Source organism: Littorina saxatilis, linkage group LG11 (genome assembly GCF_037325665.1).
Source record: "Littorina saxatilis isolate snail1 linkage group LG11, US_GU_Lsax_2.0, whole genome shotgun sequence".
In the NCBI taxonomy this organism is placed as follows: domain Eukaryota; kingdom Metazoa; phylum Mollusca; class Gastropoda; order Littorinimorpha; family Littorinidae; genus Littorina; species Littorina saxatilis.
This window is the reverse complement of record NC_090255.1, coordinates 25,392,395-25,413,538: the sequence shown is the minus strand read 5'-3', so window position 1 is coordinate 25,413,538 and position 21,144 is coordinate 25,392,395. Positions and strand designations below refer to the sequence as shown.

At 41.6% G+C, this 21,144-nt stretch overlaps 2 protein-coding genes across 2 annotated transcripts in view; one reads left to right on the top strand and one right to left on the bottom strand.

Annotated features, from left to right (window-relative positions):
* LOC138980104 (glutamate--cysteine ligase catalytic subunit-like) overlaps positions 1–21,144 on the top strand; it is a 36,975-nt gene that overhangs the window by 5,411 nt on the left and 10,420 nt on the right. The window contains exons 3-15 of the mRNA XM_070352913.1: positions 467–586; positions 1,208–1,273; positions 2,437–2,550; positions 3,425–3,483; positions 4,266–4,486; positions 13,929–14,045; positions 14,932–15,070; positions 15,926–16,038; positions 16,444–16,536; positions 17,816–17,920; positions 18,975–19,056; positions 20,170–20,282; positions 20,877–20,994. Of these exons, the coding sequence (XP_070209014.1) occupies positions 467–586; positions 1,208–1,273; positions 2,437–2,550; positions 3,425–3,483; positions 4,266–4,486; positions 13,929–14,045; positions 14,932–15,070; positions 15,926–16,038; positions 16,444–16,536; positions 17,816–17,920; positions 18,975–19,056; positions 20,170–20,282; positions 20,877–20,994 (1,460 nt within the window). The remainder of the gene's footprint in view (positions 1–466; positions 587–1,207; positions 1,274–2,436; positions 2,551–3,424; positions 3,484–4,265; positions 4,487–13,928; positions 14,046–14,931; positions 15,071–15,925; positions 16,039–16,443; positions 16,537–17,815; positions 17,921–18,974; positions 19,057–20,169; positions 20,283–20,876; positions 20,995–21,144) is intronic.
* On the bottom strand, positions 6,291–10,739 carry LOC138980105 (otolin-1-like). Its single transcript, XM_070352914.1, has 3 exons — positions 9,986–10,739; positions 8,027–9,021; positions 6,291–7,189 (listed from the first exon to the last, which is right to left on the bottom strand). Exons 2-3 carry the CDS (start codon positions 8,985–8,987, stop codon positions 6,498–6,500), a joined length of 1,653 nt encoding a protein of 550 aa, XP_070209015.1. The 5' UTR covers positions 8,988–9,021; positions 9,986–10,739; the 3' UTR covers positions 6,291–6,497.

Here is a 21,144-nt window from a genome sequence, read left to right as displayed (position 1 = left end):
TTTAAAAAAGCAACGAGTGTAAATCTGGTACGAGACAGCAAGCCATGTAGTATTTTGTTTATCCTACATGCTGTACTTACGTGTATTTTACTGCTAATGTCCTGCAGTCGAGGCAGCTAACTTGAAGACGCTTGTTTTGGAACCTCGATCTCTTCTAAAGCCTCGTGCAATCTATTACGTCAAAGTAAAGAAACGTCACTCTGAAAGTGTGGCGTGACGTGTTCTAAAAATTCATCGAGGGTAATTAGCGAGCGCAATTTTTTTCTTCTATAATGACGTTTGTCTCGGTGACTTTGGCATTCATAAGCAGTGAAAAAACAGGTCCCTGCCAGACTTGCTTGACATGACCTCATTTACATGATATACACACGTGTGATTTGAACGATTATTATCTCACGAGTGTCTCTCTCACGTATGTAGGATAAATATAAGTAACAAAATATAGCATGCAGGTGTTGTCTTACAGTGAGTCGAGGGCAGCATGGCACCCAGAGTATGCAGAATACATGGTGGAGGGAACACCTGGCAAACCCTATGGCGGTCTCGTGGCTCACTTCAACGTTGTGGAGGCCAACATGCGAAGAAGGTTTGCACGTGTTATAAGCCTTTATTACAATTATGTGCAGTACACTAGGAATCTTTCCTAGCTTGTGTTATATTAAACATACACTCATTAAAGTCTTCTGTTTTTGTGTGTGTGTATCATACTTGTTTTTCAGCTAGCTATAAAAGACCATTGGGTCGATTATATACTTGTGCATGTCCTAAAGAAAATTAAATCTGTCTTTTTTGTTAGATTTGGGATATAATCAATACATATTCAGACACAACAAAATACAGTCTAAACTGACTATATTGACAGCTCCAGAGACTGACAAAAAGTGCTCATTATAAACAGGTGGAGACTATGACTAAGTGAATTACATTTGACATAATTTGTAAAAAAAAATTAAAAACAAATCGCCTGGGTTCCTTTGGGGTGGTTGTTAGTGGGCAGGTGGTGGCCAGAGCAGGTCCAACTGTACTGTGGAACCCCCCTTTTAAGACCTCCAAAAATCAGAGAAAATTGGGTCTTAAAAAGTTAGAGTAAAATGGGGATAAATTTACAGAGGTTAAGAACAGAAGGTGTGAGAAAACAAGGTCTTATCCATTTTATTTGTAAATAGTAAACTGTTCCTTTAATTCTTTTTTCCTATTGATTTTGCAGGAGGCAGGACATTCAGAGTGTGCTCAACACTGATGAGGCACCGTTATCGCTGACTGTTTTTCCGAGGTAAGCAAGCAGGCACAGTTAATAAAATCATATTTCACATAAAAAAATGTATGCATGGTGAATAAGTATAGCTGTGGTAATCGTCCTTGTGCGCAGCAAAGGAGAGGAAAATGGAGCTTACTTAACAAACATACTGAACTCTAATACATGTACTATTATGGCAATCACATGAAGGCCACATGTATCCTTAGATTATGACATGCATTTCGATGAATATTGTTATAATGACTAAATGAGATGATGTACTCATTTAGAGGCATGAATTTTTGTTTGTTGCAGTGCTCTGTTGTAATTATACATTCTTGGATCAGGGGTGTCGTTTGGATCGGCCAATCGCCGAATTTTTATTACTTTGGCCGAAACTTTGATGTCCTTATTGGCCAAATGTCCAAAGAGTATTCGTCTGAATCGGCCAAGAAATATCCGTTTTTTTTTATTGGTCAGGCTTTGATTGCTAAAACTGCTGCCGATGTATTTAGTCAACTGACTGGCATTTATTTTCTTCGCGAATACCAAAAACGAAACATCAATGTTTTGAACTGAAGCCATTGACGAAAATTATTGCTGTCAGAGTGGTTTTCCTGGGACAAGGGAAACCAGTGACACTCTCAGAGTTTGCGTCCGCCGGTTCGCGATAGTTTATCAGTCAGTCAGTGCTTTCGATTTGGATTTGAACATCATGTTGCAACCAAAAAAGAAAATTGATCAGTGGCCAAGGTTTGCTACCCTTCGCCAAGGTAGGTGATTTCGGACAAAATGACAGCAACACCGTGAATGTTGTGTTCCCCTCTTGTACTTCAATGTTGTGGTGACTTTCGATGAGCCAAAATAATAGCCGAACATTATCCAAAATATCCTGTCTGAGCGATCGAGAAGAAGAAGAAGATCCAAAATATCCTAAAGCTTTCTGACAGTTTCGGCCAAATGTCCCAACATGAAAATGTCTAGCAACACCCCTGTTCAGGATATTATATCAATATTTTGTAAGCTGTGGAGATCATTTTTGAGATCCTTAGATTGCATTAAAAAAAAAATGTGTGTGTGTATGCTTTCTGACTTTTTTTTTTAATAATATATATATATATATAACTCCATGATCACATACCTGATAGAGACAGTCGAATAAAATTTTACATTATTAGTTTTACATCTGTGCTGATCAGGCTAGGAGCTGGGAATTTCACTGACCCACCCTACACTCCGAATCCTGAGTCCGGGGCATCGAGGTCCATCTTCTTTCCAGATGAAGCCATCAACAGCGGTCATCCTCGCTTCAAGTCAGTACTTTTACTCAATGACTACAGTGGAACCCTCCTTTAGAGACCTTTAAAAATCTGAGAAAATCAGGTCTTGAAAAGGAGGTAGTCTTAAAATGGAGGTAATTTTACAGAGCCTGTGAATAGAAAATCTGAAAAAGGAGGAAGTCTCAAATTGAGGGGGGGGGGGGGGGGGGGGGGGGGGGGGTGAATTAAAGGGGGGGGTTCCACTGTACTAGCAAGATTTCCCGGCTTTCACTGTGATACAGTGGAACCCCCCTTTTAAGACCTCCAAGAAACTGGGAAAACCAGGTCTTAAAAAGGAGGGAGTCTTAAAATGGGGGTAAATTTACTGAGCTTATGAACAGAAAGTCTGAGAAATAGGGGGTGAGGCTTAAAAGGGGGTTTCCAGTGTAGGACCAAATACGAACCCATGCCCACTAAATACGCAAAAAAATGTAAAGACCAGAACACATCTCCCGGTCGACCGGTCCGATTCAAATAAATACTGTAATTATTCCTTTATGCACAAAAGTGTGAGATGCAAGAAAAACAAAAACGCACGTGCGTATGCTCGATTGGTTAGTGCTTAGTTATTTTAAGTGGGGAAGAGATGGCTGGAGACCTACAGTAAATCACAATCATAAGTCCAGTTTGTTGTTGTGATCTCTTGTACTCCTGGAAATTATGGTCTTCAAATGAATTCAACATTCTTTTGTGGCTTTGTTAATTTGTAGTGGGCTCTGTTGCAAGTGTGGTTGAGTTGTTGTGATCTCTTGTATTTCTTTAAATTATGGTTTTCAATTGAATTCAACACTCCTTTTTGCTTTGCTAATTTTTCAGTGGGCTGTGTTACAAGTGTGACTGAGTTTTTCTTTGTTCCTTGTTTGCCTAGGACCCTGACAAGGAACATCCGAGAGAGGAGAAAAGAAAAAGTATGCATAAACGTTCCCGGTGAGAATTTTTTGAATGTTTCGTAGCCAGTCAACGCAAGGGTGTGCTCTAAGCATTAGAGTGTGTTAGTTTTTTGTTGTTGTTGTATACATACAGAAGTGAGTTTCAGCATTTGGTTGAATTGTTTAAATTTTTATGTATGTGTGCAATTGTGTATGAACAAGGCAAGTGTTTAGCATAGACAGACATGCAGACAGGCGCATGGGATCACAGGCAGACAGACACAGATGCACAGATCGACAGACACTACAAATACATATATATCTACTCATGAACACACACACACATACACGCACACGCACACACACACACAGTCAAAAATGTATTTATAAAACTAGAACTTTTATTTTTTTAGCAATAAAACACAAAGACAAAGAAGAAAACCACATTGTTAATGATGAATAATATTTACATTTTTGTTTACATATGTACACATGTTAATCATAGTAAATAAATCATAAATCAAACATGGTGAAGTCAAATGGTTTAGTGGATAGGCTTGATAATAAAATTGGACAGTGTATCTCTAAGGGACACAATAAACTTTCTATTTTGTTTAAAGGCAAGATTTAAACCCTACAATAAGTAGATCTAGAAACTTGAAAACATGCTTGAATATGTAGTCTCATTTCTACCGCTGATCAAAGAATTCACACTGTTTTTGTTTTCTTTTTCATGTTTTTTTGGGGGAATTTTTTAGGGTGGGTAAGGTTTTTTTGTCCACTTTTTGTTTTTGTTTTAGCTGTGAATTATAATTATAAAAATTCTTTTTTTTCCTGAAGTGTTCAAAGACACAAAGACGCCATCACCGTTCACCGAGGACTTCAGTTCGATGGATGACGTGAACGGTGAAGCGAAACGCTCGGCCAAGCCAGACCACATCTACATGGACTGCATGGGCTTCGGCATGGGCTGCTGCTGTCTGCAGGTCACGTTCCAAGCCTGTAACATCACTGAGGGGCGACTGCTCTATGACCAGCTGGCACCGCTATGCCCCATCATGGTGAGTGCAGAATGATAATAAGTATTGTTTAACGCCCTCACGATAAAAGCATTAGGGGCATGTTCCCGGGTGTGACCCTGACTTCAGATGGTAAACACATTTTTTTTTGTAATTAAAAAGGGAGGGATGGTTGTCACACTTTAGATCCCGGTCAATGAGGCAACCAAGTCGGAGGTTGGTTTCAAGGAGAGTCATGGAGTTAGTTTGGAGATCCAGCTGGATCATTATGTGTCAGTGCTGGCAGTCAGCGCTGCCGTTGTGGGTCTCTTTTCACTTTGAAGTGAGATTGCAATACAGTGGAAACTCTCTTTTGAGACCTCCCGATTGAAGACAATCCCTCCCCCCTCCCTACTGCTCTACGACCAACTGGCACCTCTATGCCCCATCATGGTGAGTACAGCACAGTGGAATCCCTCTAAGACCTCCCGATTGAAGACAATCCCTCCCCCCTCCCTACTGCTCTACGACCAACCTCTTTTAAAACTCCCCAATTAAAGACATCCTGTTCTGTGCAAAATGAAAAATGAAATGTTTCTGTACAAAAATAAAATGAAGACACCATTGGTGGTATTACGAAATTCATCCACATGCTTATCCGTACCGACAAGTTGAAACTATAGCAACTGTACATTGAGATGACTACACAGAATAATAAAGGAATAAATGACAGCGGTACCTGTGTTGAAAGTACACCTTTGTGAAAAGCTCGCTACTAACTTGAGCCGGACCAAGCCGAACTAGGTTCGGCGAATGTTACATCGTGCGAATGTGTCGGTCACATGATCAAGAAATATCACGTGAGAAGACTCGTGATCGGTTGACAGCGTTATGGCCGCCATTATTGTCACTCTTCAAGGATAAAGATACACAAATATTCAACCAATGAATTTAGTTCATCTTACTCTTAGGTTACACTGACGCGCTGCAAGGTTTGCAGGAGTGAATCGACGAACCTCGAACGTTGCAGCTGCAACCCCAAATTAGGGGAATTCCCTGATTTGATGACGTAGTGCATCATTCGCCGAACCTAGTCCGGCTTGGTACGGCTGTAGTTAGTAGCAGGCTTTAGAAAGATAGCAAAATCGCACGTAGTCATGAAGCCTTTGTACAACAGAAAGACAGTGGCGACAGGGCAAGAAGAAGTCTTCACAGACAACTAAATTCCAAATTGGAGGAGTTTTATATCACACATCTATCAGGTAGCCGTCCATGAAGAGCTCTGTATGTTGCAGAAAGACATTTGGCATTTTAAATGAAAAATAACAGAAAGACAAGAATATAAGATAAAATGGACATAGACAGCAAAGTTGCAGATGGAGCGGCATGAGATCGCAGTGATAGACAAAAAGGAATGAAGACCGGTCCATTAAATATTCATATACACAAATAAAATGGCAGAAAAAAGAGAGAATGGAATAAAATCAGGGGCGGACCTAGTTGTGGATAAGGGGGGGGGGGTTCCAATTTGGAGCAGGGGTCAGGGGCCGCTCAGGCCCCGGTGGGGTCCAGGGGCAAAGCCCTGGTGGGGGGTCTGGGGGGCGAAGCCCCCCTGATGCTGAAGGAATTTTATTTTTGTAGGTCAATCGGAGGCCTCTCCTTTGAGTTTCTCGTCAGTTTCAAGCATGTTGCATTTGGAAGGAAGGAAAGCACAAGCCCTTTATTTTTTTACTAAAAAAACAACAAAAAAAAACGGATAGGGGGGGGGGGGGGGGGGGTTCCGGGCACCCAGGAACCCCCCCCTAGGTCCGCCCCTGAAAATGGGCACTCCCATCCTCCCTACTGGATAAAAAAAAAAGTCCTTATACATAGTTGCTCATACCCATAAGTGAAGAAAGGGAAAATGGAATGAAATTTGCACCCCTAACTTGACAACCTTACACGAAAAAGTCATCGCATGTAATTCATACTTAAAAAAAAACCACCCAAAAAAAATGAAGAAGAAAAATTCCATAAAAGAGAGAGGGAATGTAATTGAACTGCCAACCCTTCATTCCCCATCTGCAAGTACAAATCAGCCCATGAAGTATTCCTCATACAAGAGAAAGACAGTGAAGACGTTGTAGTTTGCGTGCACCCAGCTCTCCCCATAACCCCCGTCAACCAGCATAACGTAAACCTGGTCCCCAAAGTCCAGTTTACTGATGGTCTGAATGCTGGACGAGGGATAGAACCCTCCTTCCTTATTGTCATCCGCCCACAAGGCCGCCACAGGCCGACTGTTGACGAAAACGCGGGCGTTCACCTTTGAACTCGGGTGCGACATAAGGTACACCGAGATGACGTAGGTTCCAGGGATGCTGCAGAAGAAGACCCCCGAAACGTTGTCGTAGTTGTCGGCAAGGTCGATGAGCTTTAGGTCGAAGGGAATAATAACGTCTTTGTCCGGACCAAAGTGTTTTGTGAGGACGGTGGAAATGGCAGCCTGCATTCTTAGCGGGGGACCAGAGTTGCTGCTTTTCCCCGTGCAGTTGCATTTTCCTGGGGGTCCACGGTCGCCCTTTGGACCGGGCGGGCCTTTTGGACCGGGTGGTCCAGCTGGTCCTTGCTTCTTGTTCTTGTTCTTCTTGTTGTGCTTGTTCTTCTTGGCGTTGGCGTCTGCTTTTTTGGTGTCTGCTTTTTTAGATGCGTCAGCTTTCTTGGATGTGTCAGCTTTTTTGGTGTCATCCGCTTTTTTGGATGTGTCAGCTTTTTTGGAGGCTGCAGCTGCTGGGGCAGAGAAGAAAAAGACTTTGTTATTGTTAGAAGTTGTAACTAATGAGAGAAACATGAAGGATCAGGGGAGGAGGGGAAACAAAGTGCAAAGCAAATTATAACGCAGAACAAATCTCAAGTGCAGAACAACAATTTTGGAAGAGGTTGACAAAAAAGAAAACATGCAGTTGAAGATACCACAAAATGTTTCATTCACATGAAGGTGCTGAGACAATCGTACAATTTTGTGGAACTAACATGAGAAAAGGACCGTCAACAAGAACTCCGACAACCACAAAAACGTATTGACTGTTCTTGCCTAAACAGACCCATGTCATGGCCAGATACATATTTGATCCTTTACTCCTCTAAAAAAATCAACAACCCAGTCTGCAGGGACATGTGGGGGTGGGGGTTCACCTTCACCATGCTTCCTGGGTCGTGGACGACCCAAAGCCCCACAAAAGTGTCTGCATATCTGAAACTATTGGGAGGTTTTGATTTAGACTTCATGTAAACCTCAAACACCTTAGGACCCTCCGATCGACCATTTTCTGAAGGATTATCTTTGTAAACAATTTAAATAAAAAATGGTGTAATTTGAACTGGGCGGTCTGGATGTTGTGGGTCGTGGGCAATCCATATGGAAATAAAGAAGGATAATACGATGTTTATCCCTATTCGGACAGTGTGGGTCGTCTTCAACCCATACTCTGCAAAGAGGTGGTAAAGAATTTATCCCTATGTTGAGCCCTTCTTTAATCCGGACCGAGTCCAACGCATGATCCGGTGAATGTTACAGAACATCTGCAAGCAAGACAACCTCAACTGTTCATTCAGAAATCTCACCTGAAGACCCCTGGACATCCGCCTTCAGGAGATGTGGCTGCATGTCTGTCTTCTTTTCCGTCTTATCCTTTTTCTGTTTCTTAGGTCCATCTGCCTTTTTCTTTGCTGCCGCACCTTTCTTGCCTTTCTCTTTTTTCTTGCTGTCCTTTTTAGTGGCGGGTTTCTGCGCTTCCGTTTTCTTTGGTGCTGCTTGAGGTCCAAACAGGAAAGCTGTCGTGGACGTGTTTAGCGCCGTTATTGTGGTGGTGGGGATGGGGGTGGTAGTGGTTTTCGATGGTTTGGAGGTTGTCGCAGTTGTTGTGGCTTTGCTTGACTTAGGTGATGATGATGATGGAAGTGATGAGTTTAGTAAGGATGCGGTGATTGGTGTTGTGATTGTAGGGTTTGAAATGGACGTGGTGATGATGGTCGATGAATTTGCCATGGATGATGATGATGATGATGATGATGATGATGATGATGATAGGGGTGTGAGATTTGCCAGCGATGCTGCTGAAGTTGTCACAGGTTTTGATGTCGGCTGTTCAGCCTCTTCCTCCTCCTCTTCCTCATCCTCCTCTTCTTCGTCATTTTCTTCCCCACCCTTGTCTTCAGAACTTTCATCCACATCGCTGTCGCCACCAAGGCCGTTGAGTTGTATCGCCTCTGTCACGCCCTGAAGAAATGCTTTGGTAGTTTCCCCTTCTTTCAGAGTCACGAGGTCATCTCCAGGACTCTCCCCTTCTCCTGCCTTTGTGGCATCAGGAGTTACAGTACTTGATGAGGACTTACCTCCCTTTGAAATGTTCTTGAACAGGCTGAATTTATCATTGATGTGTTTGTCTCCATTGGTGGCTTTGTTGTCTCCCTTTGTTGTGGAAACTGTGGTTGAAGTAGCAAGGACTGCAGTGCAGAGCAAGAGAAGTAAAAATGTGTGGAAGCAGTATAATTTTGTTTGTGATAGCTGCAGTAGGATTTTCATTTTGGTTCCTTGAAAATCTTGTGGTTTTAATTTCCTGAAACAAAAGAGAGGAAATTGTATTGGAACTAATTAGTTTGAATCAGTGGCGTAACTGTAAGTTAATTTTTCACATAAGTGATATAAATATCGACTTGTAAATGGATGATAATGTCTAGTACTGTGCTGAGACCCCGCATTGCATTAAATTCAAAGTAGAATATCTGAGTTTTTAGACAATATGTTGTGCAAAAGACAAATTTCCATGTTTATGTACAATGAAAATGGACTTCAAAGTTGTCTTATATTATTCTATCAAGATCGTGAGTGAGTGAGTTGTGATGATTAACCTCTGGTAACTTAAAAAGGTACAGTCTGTACTTTTTATTCTGAAGTACAGTATAAATTTATTTTATTTATTTACGATTTATTTACGAGGATTTATATCGCGCACGTATCTCACCACACAAGGCGACTCAAGGCGCATGTTACCTATTGATGCATCAGGCATTTCTACATTTTTTTGAAGACTAGCTTTCTGTGTTATCTGAAATCTCGGTGAATTTTAAAAACTCCCAAGAAGGGATCTTCAATCTCATACTACATTTCTAAAGCAACAAACGGCAGCGACAAACATGTATATGCCAAAGCATGAAAAAACTAATAAAATAAAAATTTAAAAAACTGTTTGCAATGTGCAATTCTTGACATTTCATGCTCCAGATACATGTGCAGGATGTTTTCTTCTTCTTTTTTTGCTTGTTTATAGCTTTCAAGAACAACCAGTACACTTTTCAAATGTAGGTATTTTGCAGGTTTCTGTGAGGAAACGAGACTGTTTTGCTCACTAGAATGTCCACACAAAAGCTGTTATTTTATATCATATACATTTATAACAATGAGCGGTTAAAGAAAGAAAGTAAAAGAGAAGTAAACATATACATTTATAACAATGAGCGGTTAAACTTAGAAAGAAAGTAAAAGAGAAGTAAATTATACACTCAAAAAAGCCTTTGTCTTACCTTTAGAGGGACAGTAGGTCATGTCCTGTTGTGACTGGTTTTGCTGTTGATGTTCAACAATCTTTGTGTGTCTTGTCTTTTCACACCTTTTCTTATGTCTGTTGCTGATTCCCTGACAGTTTTAACGTCTTATTTGCGTTAATGTTCAACACATCCTATTCTTCCCAAGAATTCATCGTTCAGTTTGTAGTTTGAACAACTTTTAATCACTGGAATTTGCAAGTCCAGACGCAAAATGTTATTTGAACAGTTTTTTTAAAATCACACTCTTTCTAGTAAATGCAATTAGTTGCAGTCACTTGTTTCTTGACAGCACCTTTTGTCAGCTGAAGAAGAAGATCAGCTGATTCTTGATTGTAGCTTAACTTAAATGACAGTCTATTAGTCCAGATGTTCACGAAATTTCATTTTCACAGTTTCACCACAATCACACTCCTGGTTAGTGCCTCAAATCAGACTTTCGCCCTGACACTTGTGTCGCCTTATCAGAGCATAATATACCGCACTGTTAGCTGAGACCAAGTGCCGTTAGAGAGGTTCAGATCCCTTTTAAATGCTGCTGTTTTGCGTCAAGAAATTCAAGAAGGGGTATAAACATGGGGAGGTTGCAGCAGTCGTCCTCGGAAACGACAGAAACATCCAGACTTCGATTGTGTTAACACCAAGATGCATCGCTGTTGACAATTTGCCGTGCGTGTGTTTAATGCTTTGCTTGCTGTGGGCCTGGGTGCATGAAGAAGGTTGTAATAGACAGCGTCAGAGTGCTCGCTAAAGTTTGGCTTACTTTTAGAAGGCGATGGTTCGTATCCTGTGGATTTGTGTGTGTTTGTATCGGTTATCTCTTTTTTTTGGCATAAAGATCTGTTTGTAAGAATGGCAATACATGTCTATTTGAGTTTATTCTTATAGGTGTACTCTTTCTCTTTCAGAAATGTACAACTAGTCTCACGGTATTGAAATGCATTTTTCTTTCTGGGATCTCCATGCAATTTCTTTCTTGATTTTGATTCAGTATTTTGCAGAGTTGAAAGTGTTTTTGAAGTGTCTACCGTAGTTTACTTGCTTAAGTCAATGTATGTCAAACAGAAAAAGGTTCTGTTACCGTTTTAAGCTTAGCGTAAGTTTAAACCCTGTCATGAAACCTGCCCCAACAACTTGGACGTGGAAAAGACAAGGGCGGAAACCTGTAAAGAACCAAACAAAACTTAATGATTTTGTAAAAACAGCACACAGAAGAAGGATTCGAGCCAGCCACAGGGAGACGGGGGCAGGGAGGGAATTTCTGAATGCACACACAGACCAGATAGCTTTAAGGGCTGTGGACAAACAGTGGCAGGTTGAACGCATTCTCTTGGCCTCATCTTTGACATTGAAATCCAGGTTTTTGCTGTTTGTTCTCGACTTGTGCAACTTCTTGCTGCCTCCCTCCATTGTTTGTTGCGACCACAACATGGCACCTTTTGGAGGGGGAAGATTTTCGTCTTTACACCTCTGGTTCAACACAAGGTGGAATAGTTATGTTAAGCATCTTCTTGGCTCAAGGCTAGGGCATGTCTTAAGTTCGCCTTGTTTTTAGATTGTGAGTGTAGGGATTAAGGTATGATCTCCCTTGAATATCATCATTTTTATCATCATCATCAATATTATCGCATCCGTCATCATTATCATTATCATCCCTGTTCGTTAACGCCCTTGTGAAATTATTTTGTCTGTGGAATTGGTATAGTTTTGCAGTGGACAATCAAGGTGATCGTTTACAAATATTCCTTTATGTATTGATCAGCACTCAAGGGATTATTATTTTTTGGAGTGTCATGCAGATGTTGAGTGGGTATATACACATCACAAACACACACAAATGAACAGAGGACACCAGCACCCAATCTTCTCTTTTTGTCTAAAGTTGCTGTACTGTGGGCTTGTCTCTCCTTCGCATATTGATTGCTTCCCCTAGAATGTTTGCTGTCCACGGGCAGATCGACACATGATGTAAACGTTTGACCCTCAAAGTCCTTGCTGTGTGGATTTTCGACTTTGTTCCTATCTACAGAGGGCCAAGGACAGTTCAAACCTTTGAAGAAATGTGTATACAGATTTGAAATTTGGGTCAGTCATCATCGACTCGTTTATTGGCTTGGAAATATCGGCTGAGGAAAGTCAAAACGTCTTTAGAGATGAATTTCAAGGGCAGCGTATTGGAAAGAGCATGGTGTCACTAGTTATTTGTTCTTTAGATTATTTCTGTTGTCTGTGCGACACTCTGTCTGTCTCTCTCTGTCTGTCTGTCTGTCTGTCTGTCTGTCTGTCTGTCTGTCTGTCTGTCTGTCTCTCTCTCTCTCTCTCTCTCTCTCTTCTCTCTCTCTCTCTCTCTCTTAAAAAATTAAACTCTCTACATCGTCGGGCAGCTAAAATCATGTTAAATGGTCCACAATTATCAGCTGATTTGAAGTTAAAGAATCTAAACTACCTGCCGCTAGTTAAACAGTTACAGTTTAATAAGACTGTAATGATGTACAAAGTATATCATAGCGAAGTGCCTAACTATGTTCAGGACCTATTTCACAGTCACCGAAAGCTACGGGTCTATCGATTTTCTACCACCAATACCCAGGATTGATTTGTTCAAAACTAGTCAAGCCTTCTCTGGCTCTATGGTGTGGAACTCCATTCCGTCTGTAATAAGATCATTAACCTCACTAAAGAGTTTTAAACAAGCTCTGCATAATCATTATATGTCTACCTAGATGGTTACTAGTCTTAACATGTGCAAGTAGCTGTCAACAATTGGCAAAGCTTTATGAATTACAAAAATATGTTCTTTATTACATGTATTATGTGGAATTTATGTTGCGATTTTCCATCATCATCAATCATCATCATCATCATCATCATCATCTTCATCATTTACACCATATAATCATTGTAAGCATTAGTGTAAACGTTGGTATTGTGTGAATTTTACCGTCGATCACTTTACATGACATGTTGCATGTTTTGCTTTTGATTTGTATGTTGCTTACTTTGTCATTTTGTTGTTTGTGCTTATTTGCTTGTTTGCTGGGTCGTTCGTTTAATTTGTTTATTTGTCATGTTGCTTTACTTGTTTATCATTTATTAGACATTTGTATTAGAAGTAAGGACCGGCTGTAAGAAAAGGCGTTGCCTTAAACCTCTATCCTTGAAAAATAAAGTTCCATCAACATCTCTCTCTCTCGCTCTCTCTCTCTCTCTCTCTCTCTCTCTCTCTCTCTCTCTCTCTCTCTCTCTCTCTCTCTCTCTCTCTCTCTCTCTCTCTCTCTCTCTCTCTTCTCCCGTAATCCTTTCTCCCAATTTTTGTTCTGTTCTAATAACTTCTATTTAATTATTTATGTTGCTTTTACTCTCTCTATCTCTTCTCCCCCCCCCCCCCCCCCCCTCCTACCAAGGCTGGGGAAAGTCAAAACGTATTTGGAGATGAATTTAAGGGCAGCGTATTGGAAAGAGCATGGTGTTACTTTAAGTTATTTGTTCTTTAGATTATTTCTGTTGTCTGTGCGACACTCTGTGTCTGTCTGTCTGTCTGTCTGTCTGTCTGTCTGTCTGTCTGTCTCTCTCTCTCTCTCTCTCTCTCTCTCTCTCTCTCTCTCTCTCTCTCTCTCTCAAGGACAGATTGTAAGACTAGGCAACGCCTAAAATCTCCATCCTTCTGTAATAAAGTTTAATCTCTCTCTCTCTCTCTTTCTCTCTCTCTCTCTCTCTCTCTCTCTCTCTCTCTCTCTCTCTCTCCCTCTCTCTCTCTCTCTCCCTCTCTCTCTCTCCCCCCCCCCCCCCCCACCACCTCTCTCTTTCCCGGTGTCCGTCTTTCTGATAATCTCGTCCCATTGGATTATCCTCTCATCACAAGTATCAGTGTCATTGAAATTAAACACAGGTGAGTTAATGGCTTTGTTGTGTGTTGTTTTAGCTTGCCCTGAGTGCAGCCTCCCCTATTTACCGTGGCTACCTGGCCGACATCGACACAAGGTGGCCCGTCATTTCGCAGTCCGTTGACGATCGCACCAGAGAAGAAAGAGGACTGGAGGTATGGGATCGTTTGTTTGGATGTTAGTTGTTGTGAGATGTAACAACAGCAGATATAATCACACCATTGTGAACAATATCTGAAAATGTTTCTTTGCTTTTGTTGTTTTGTTTTGTTTCGGTTGGGTTGGGTTCAATTGTGTGTGTATGTGTGTGAGTTTTTATTAAATTCCTCACACTCACAGAAATGGTAGTCATCAATTTATGTTTTTAAACTTTTCAATTGATGCAGTAACTGAGCTATGGTCATTTGAGTTTTCAGCAAATTTCATCAATCTTTAAAAGGTGTTTGCTGCCCAATGTTAAGGTCCAATCTTTCAATTTTAGCCGCCAGAAAATTGGACAAAAACTAGATCAGCAGGTAATACAGTCAACCTTGTCTATAAGGATCACCCAAGGGACTGACCAGAAGTGGTTATTGTAGACCCAGGGTCGTTGTGGAAAGGTCAAATATATAGAACGATAATTTTCGGGCAGGTAGTTGTTATCAACAGCTGGAAAGGTGAATCAGAACAGTAACTTTCGGGCAGTTGGTCGTTATGAAGAGGTGGTTGCTAGGGCAGGTATGACTGTTCCGTAAAAAATTCTGCGTTCAGGTTTTGCGTGTGGTAATGACTGAAATATATATGTCAACAGTTGGATATTACAGTGTTCTAGATGATCGAACGTGTATCAAAGACCTGTATGTGTACGTGTAGATATTGCGTCACCCATGACTCACTTTTTTTCTCCGATGTTCCAAATCATACGTTGTTCATGCTCCAACCAAGACTGCAGATCTTGTCAAATGCATGACGTAAAAACTAGATTTGATGGCGTTACCCGTACACGTGCTGAAAGTGGCACATATAGATCTTGCTATTGAATTTCAACTGGTTGTGTTTCAGCCTCTCAAGGAAGACAGATTCCGGATCAGCAAGTCGCGCTACGATTCCATTAGCTCTTACCTCTCACCTGGCAGTTTCTGTTACAGCGACATAGACCTCACCATGGACACGGAGATATTTGACACTCTGGTCAACGGAGGTACAGTGGAACCTTCCTTTTAAAGCCCGACCTCCTCTACTAAACTTTCCCAACTGTGGTTCCACAGCCTTTATCAGCTAAGCTGTCAACACAAGACCTCGTGCTAGCAGTGGTGTTCAGTGGAATCAAATAGGCGTTTATAGTAGTGCCAAGTGTTTGTATATCTAGCGCGCCCATGCTATCCCCGACTTCTGACAGCTCCTGCATCGTAAATCTCCTTGTCCCAGGGTACACACTAGCCTACAAGAGCTGTCAGAAATCAGCGATAGCATGGGCGCACTAGATACACAAACAGTCTTGGCACTACTAAAAACGCTTAATTGACTCCGCTAAACAAACCACTGCTAGCACGAGGTCTTGTGTTGACAGCTTAGCTGATAAGGCTGTGGAACCACAGTAGGGAAAGTTTTGTAGAGGAGGTCAGGCTTTAAGATCCCCCAATTTAAGACCTTTTCCCCTGTTAAGACCTTTCTTTTTAAGACTTTGTCTCGATGAACGTTTCCACAATTATTGTCGTATGTTAAGTGTTGCTGGTTGCAGTTACCATACTGCAGGGAATACTGCTTTGTAGAAAAATGTTACGCTGTCATAAAACCCATACAAGTTAGTACTGTCAAAAATCTCCACTTCTCAGTCGGAAGCACTGACGATCTGCAGGAGGGTCGACAGCGTCTTTAAAGGCGAACATCAGCGCGAGGCAGATGTAGCTCTAGTTTCCTGTACTTTGCTAAATTTAGCTCTGTGGCCTTCTACTATAACAAGGTTTGGTCTCCTGGAGACAAATGTTGGCCTTGAAAGGATAAAACTGTATCTTCTAAGTTTCTTACCTGACTGGTGATTGTGAATTATGTACAGGTGTTGACAAGATGCTTGCCCGACACCTGGCTCACCTGTTCATCAGAGATCCAATCTCACTGTTCGGCGAAAACATAAATCAGAATGACGAGGAGGACACTGACCATTTTGAGGTAGGGGTCCTCTTGGAATAAGTGATCAGTTTAATGGGTGCAGTTATGTAACTGCTCAGTGTCTGTAATGACTGCAGGGATGGGACTTTTCTGCGAATCCGCGGATTTTCGCGGACACAACTTACGAATTCCGCTGGAGTAATCTATTTTTCCGCGTTCCATTTCATCACAGTATCTATATTAACTTGTTGACTGAATGATATGGAGAGAAGTGAAGATGGAACAGAACACTGTCACTGGAGGCTTGAGAGTTAAATTGTGCTGACTGAAAACTCCTGATAACTAATAGTCTCATGAACAAGTAACTCCTGTTTCTCCTCAAGGCAATGTGTAGCCAGCAAACTATATTCATCTCATTATGTTAAAGTGGGTGTAGTGAGTGAACAGTATTTATGTGTGTCACAGAACATTCAGTCGACCAACTGGCAGACCATGAGATTCAAGCCACCCCCTGCCAACTCCAACATTGGCTGGCGGGTAGAGTTCAGACCAATGGAGGTACGTTTCTTGATGTTTATTATTTAAAACGGTGATATTTACGTTTGGGGTTCTAGGTCGAGGAAGCAGTTGGACAATAATCGCTAAACAATTCAGGAGTGTTTGAATGCATCCAAAGTGAAAAAATTTGTTGTGCAATAACTATTTCAATTACAGTCAAACCTGCCTCTCAAAAGGGACCACCATCATCCACTTTCAATGGTCCCAGACGAGTTTTCTTTGATACAATTCACCTTTCCAAAGCGACCACCTCTCTCTTCTTCTTCTTCTTGGCGTTCGCAGAGGTTACACAATCAGTCCAGCACTGGTGATAAATGTTGTCGTTTTCTCCAACTCCTGTCGACTGCCGTATAGTTTGGTCTGCAAGGGAGTTGGTAACGGCCACACTTCTTTTCGTTCCTCATCTAGTAAGGGACATCGCTGTAAGATGTGTTCCGCTGTTTGGTCCTCTTGGCCGCAGGCACAGGTTGGTGATGGCGCCAGCTTGAACTTTCGGTTCATGTGAGCATTGAGCCTGTTGAGGCCAGTACGCAGCCTGATGAGGTTGACTTGCTGCTCTCTGGACATTGTGTGGTAGTCATCTCTGTTTGTCCTTGGCCTCATCAATGCCTTGATGATTGTCTTCTGCTCACTAAAGCTGACCACCTCTCTCTGTAAGGATCCCTTTTGGTCGGTCCCTGTGGTGGTTGCTATAGCCAGGGTTGACAGCATAGCATTTTGGTGTTCTAAGCTTGCAAGTTTTTACACCCCCGGTATAGGGGTGTGTATAGGATTCGGTCGATGTGTTTGTTTGTGTGTTTGTGTTCGCATATAGATCTCAAGAATGAACGGACCAATCGTCACCAAACTTAGTGAACAGGTTCTATACATTCCTGAGACGGTCCTTACAAAAATTGGGACCAGTCAAACACACGGTTAGGGAGTTATTGGTGGATTAAGATTCTACAAGGAATTATAGAGGGACATATTAATGGTCAAAGGGAAATAACCTTCTCAGTTGGTGGCAGTGAGAATGGTAAGGACGGGGGTGTTTTTCCTACCCCGGAGGAATTTCTTGTTTTTGTAGAGATCGTTTTACTTTTACGTAAACAAAAATAGTTCTTTAATTTTGATGTGATTTTTGTTCCTGCTGCCCTATGTTCTCTTGGGAGTTTAGAGGGTTACGACATAAGTAAGTCATTGTGAGTTTTTGCAGCTCATTTGGTTTGTGATTTGTAGGCAGGCCGCTTAGTTACTTTGTGTTTATATGTTTTAACGTGTTTTGTTTGTGTGTTTACAGACACAGCTGACCGACTTTGAGAATGCTGCTTACACTGTGTTTATCGTACTGCTCACGCGTGTCATTCTGTCCTACAAGCTCAACTTCATCATTCCTATTTCCAAGGTATGTATCAAGAGAAACAATTGTACGGTTGAACCCACTTTTTAAGATCCCAGTTAAAGACACCCATTTAGGTGCCAGGAGACTGGTTCCGAATAACTTACTTACTCTATTACACATGTCATGCATTTTAGAGCGCTTACTTCCGTTTGTTTATCAGATCTCTACAACAGTGCTCTGCCGCATTTGTTTAAGATTCCTCAGTTGAAGACCCTGTTTTCTGAGATTTGCTGTTCATATCTTCCTTACATGTATACCCCCATTTCTGACGGGCGCAGTGGCGTGGTGGTAAGACGTCGGCCTCCTAATCGGAAAGTCGTGAGTTCGAATCCCGGTCGCTGCCGCCTGGTGGGTTAAGAGTGGAGATTTTTCCGATCTCTCGGGTCAATTTATGTGCAGACCTGTTAGTGACTTAACCCCCTTCGTGTGGACACGCAAGCACAAGACCAAGTGCGCACGGAAAAGATCCTGTAATCCATGTCAGAGTTCGGTGGGTTATAGAAACACGAAAATACCAAGCATGCCTCCCCCGAAATCGGCGTATGGCTGCCTGAATGGCGGGGTAAAAACGGTCATACACGTACAAATCCACTCGTACTAAAAACATGAGTGAACGTGGGAGTCTAAGCCCATGAACGAAGAAGAAGAAGAAGAAGGTACCCCCATTTTAAGACTTCTCTCTTTAAGACCTGATTGTCTCAGATTTTGAAAGTCTTAAAAGGTTGGTTCCACTGTAACACATTTGTAGGCTAACATTCTTCTGCTTGAGAAAAGTTTACATTTTTTCTGTTACCCTTTGCACTGTATTATAATAAAATGTGATGAAATGTGACAGCTTTCAGGATAATTCACGTTTTGTACAAAAAAAACGTCGGCAGTTGAACATTTACTTTTTTTTTTTTAATTGTGAAGTTTTTCGTTTCTGCAGGCCGGGTCAAATCTAGCTATGTTTCTGCAAAATTACACAAATAGAACAGGTTTAGTTTTATTTCGCTTTACATGAGTTTCTGCTGTGGTTATTATGTTTATCTGACGTTTTATATTTTGAAAATGACAGGTCGATGAAAATATGCAGACAGCATTCAAGAGAGATGCAGCCGTGAAAAAGGAATTCTACTTCAGAAAAGACATACTCACAGGTATTACTTGAGACAAGTCAGTAGTTGTGTGTGCATGTGTGTGTGTGTGTGTGTGTGTGTGTGTGTGTGTGTGTGTCTGTCTGTTACAGTGTGTGTGTGTGTTACTGTGTGTGTGTGTGTGTGTTACTGTGTGTGTGTGTGTGTTACAGTGTATGTGTTTGTTACTGTGTGTTTGTTACTGTGTGTTTGTTACTGTGTGTCTGTGTTACTGTGTGTGTGTGTTACTGTGTGTGTTACAGTGTATGTGTGTTACTGTGTGTGTGTGTTACTGTGTGTGTGTGTGTTACTGTGTGTGTTACAGTGTGTGTTACAGTGTATGTGTGTTACAGTGTGTGTGTGTGTGTGTGTGAACTACTGTTTTTTTTCATCATTTATGTTCCCCTCTTTGCTGTACGTCTCTTCATTTTTTAGCGTGAAAAGAAAGCCCACAAAAATGTCTGTCTCTCTCATTAGATAAACCCTTTGAGAAAAAAGTGCTTGTTTCATGCAGTTGCTATATTTTGTTCTTTTTAGGAGGCTTTCTTTTGAGTTGAAAGACAGGATACTCTTTCTGTTTCTAACACTGAAATATGTAAGACGCATATAAAGAGAGGTTTTGTAGAGTTTCAGTTTAATGATGATCTCAAACTTCTTCCTCTCACAATACGGATAAGACAGCAAACACTGAAACATGTTTGCGAGACATATAAACAGAGGCTTTTAAGAGTTTCAGTTCAATGATGATCAGTCTCTAACTTCTTCCCCCCACAATACCGGCACGGTTGGCCTAGTGGTAAGGCGTCCGCCCCGTGATCGGGAGGTCGTGGGTTCGAACCCCGGCCGGGTCATACCTAAGACTTTAAAATTGGCAATCTAGTGGCTGCTGGGTTAGTGCTGGGACTGGTTGGTCCGGTGTCAGAATAATGTGACTGGGTGAGACATGAAGCCTGTGCTGCGACTTCTGTCTTGTGTGTGGCGCATGTTAAATGTCAAAGCAGCACCGCCCTGATATGGCCCTTCGTGGTCGGCTGGGCGTTAAGCAAACAAACAAACAAAAAATTCCCCCCACAATACAGATGAGACAGCTAGTCCAAGGGAGATAACCAAATGATGTTGAAGAGATTTTTGTCCCAGAAAGCTCCCCCTCTGAAGCCACCAAGTGCTCATCACAGTGCCGAATCGAGTGCTGTGTGGGCATCGACGACGAGTATCGACTTATGTCCACCAATGAAATCATCAACGGCAGCGTGAGTGTTACGGTTTATTGAGAGAGAGAGAGAGAGAGAGAGAGAGAGAGAAAAGAGAGAGAGAGAGGGAGTTTGTGCGTGACTAACAGTCGGACAGACAGGGAGGAGGTTTGATGAGAGAGAATCACGTCCATCAGACGAAATGAGTGTCAGAAATATTGAATGATCGATCTTTGATATTTAAGTATTGGGCAAAAGTCTAGTGTTATGTAACTACCAGTCCTGACTACATCCACCTCACACACGCTGCTATGGCAATATATTCATAATACAGACAAAAAGGAACTATGAATAAGCTTGTAATCAGATAATAATACACTAAACAGACAAAAAAACTGTCTGTGTGTCTGTCTGATAAGATTTAATAACTAAGTACATTATGGATCTCAAGGCACAGACAAAATAGTAAGATCTATATTGTATGTATGTGACATGTCTATCTGTAAACATGTGTTTATATAAATAAATGTAAAAAAATAAAGATATTTATAACGTTCCAATAACAACAACAAAAGAAACAAAAAACACCAACAAAATTGTAAGATCTGTAAATTGTTATGCTTTTTTTTTTTAATTGTTGCCACTTGTTGCCAGGATGACTTTGTGGGTCTGTTGACGATGATCAACACGTACCTGGGCAGTATGGAGTGTGACGTTGAAACGCAGTGCACCCTGCAGCAGTACCTGCGACTCATCAGCAAACGAGCTTCAGGTGAGTAGTTAGAAGTGGCCTTGTACATGCGTGAGAATGCTAAGAATGTGGTTTGAAAGAATGGTAGGGAGGCTCACGCTCTCCGCGGCCCCGGCAGTCAAGCAGAGAGTGCAAAGAGCTGTTTTCAACTCAAAATTGTGCTTATTTGAA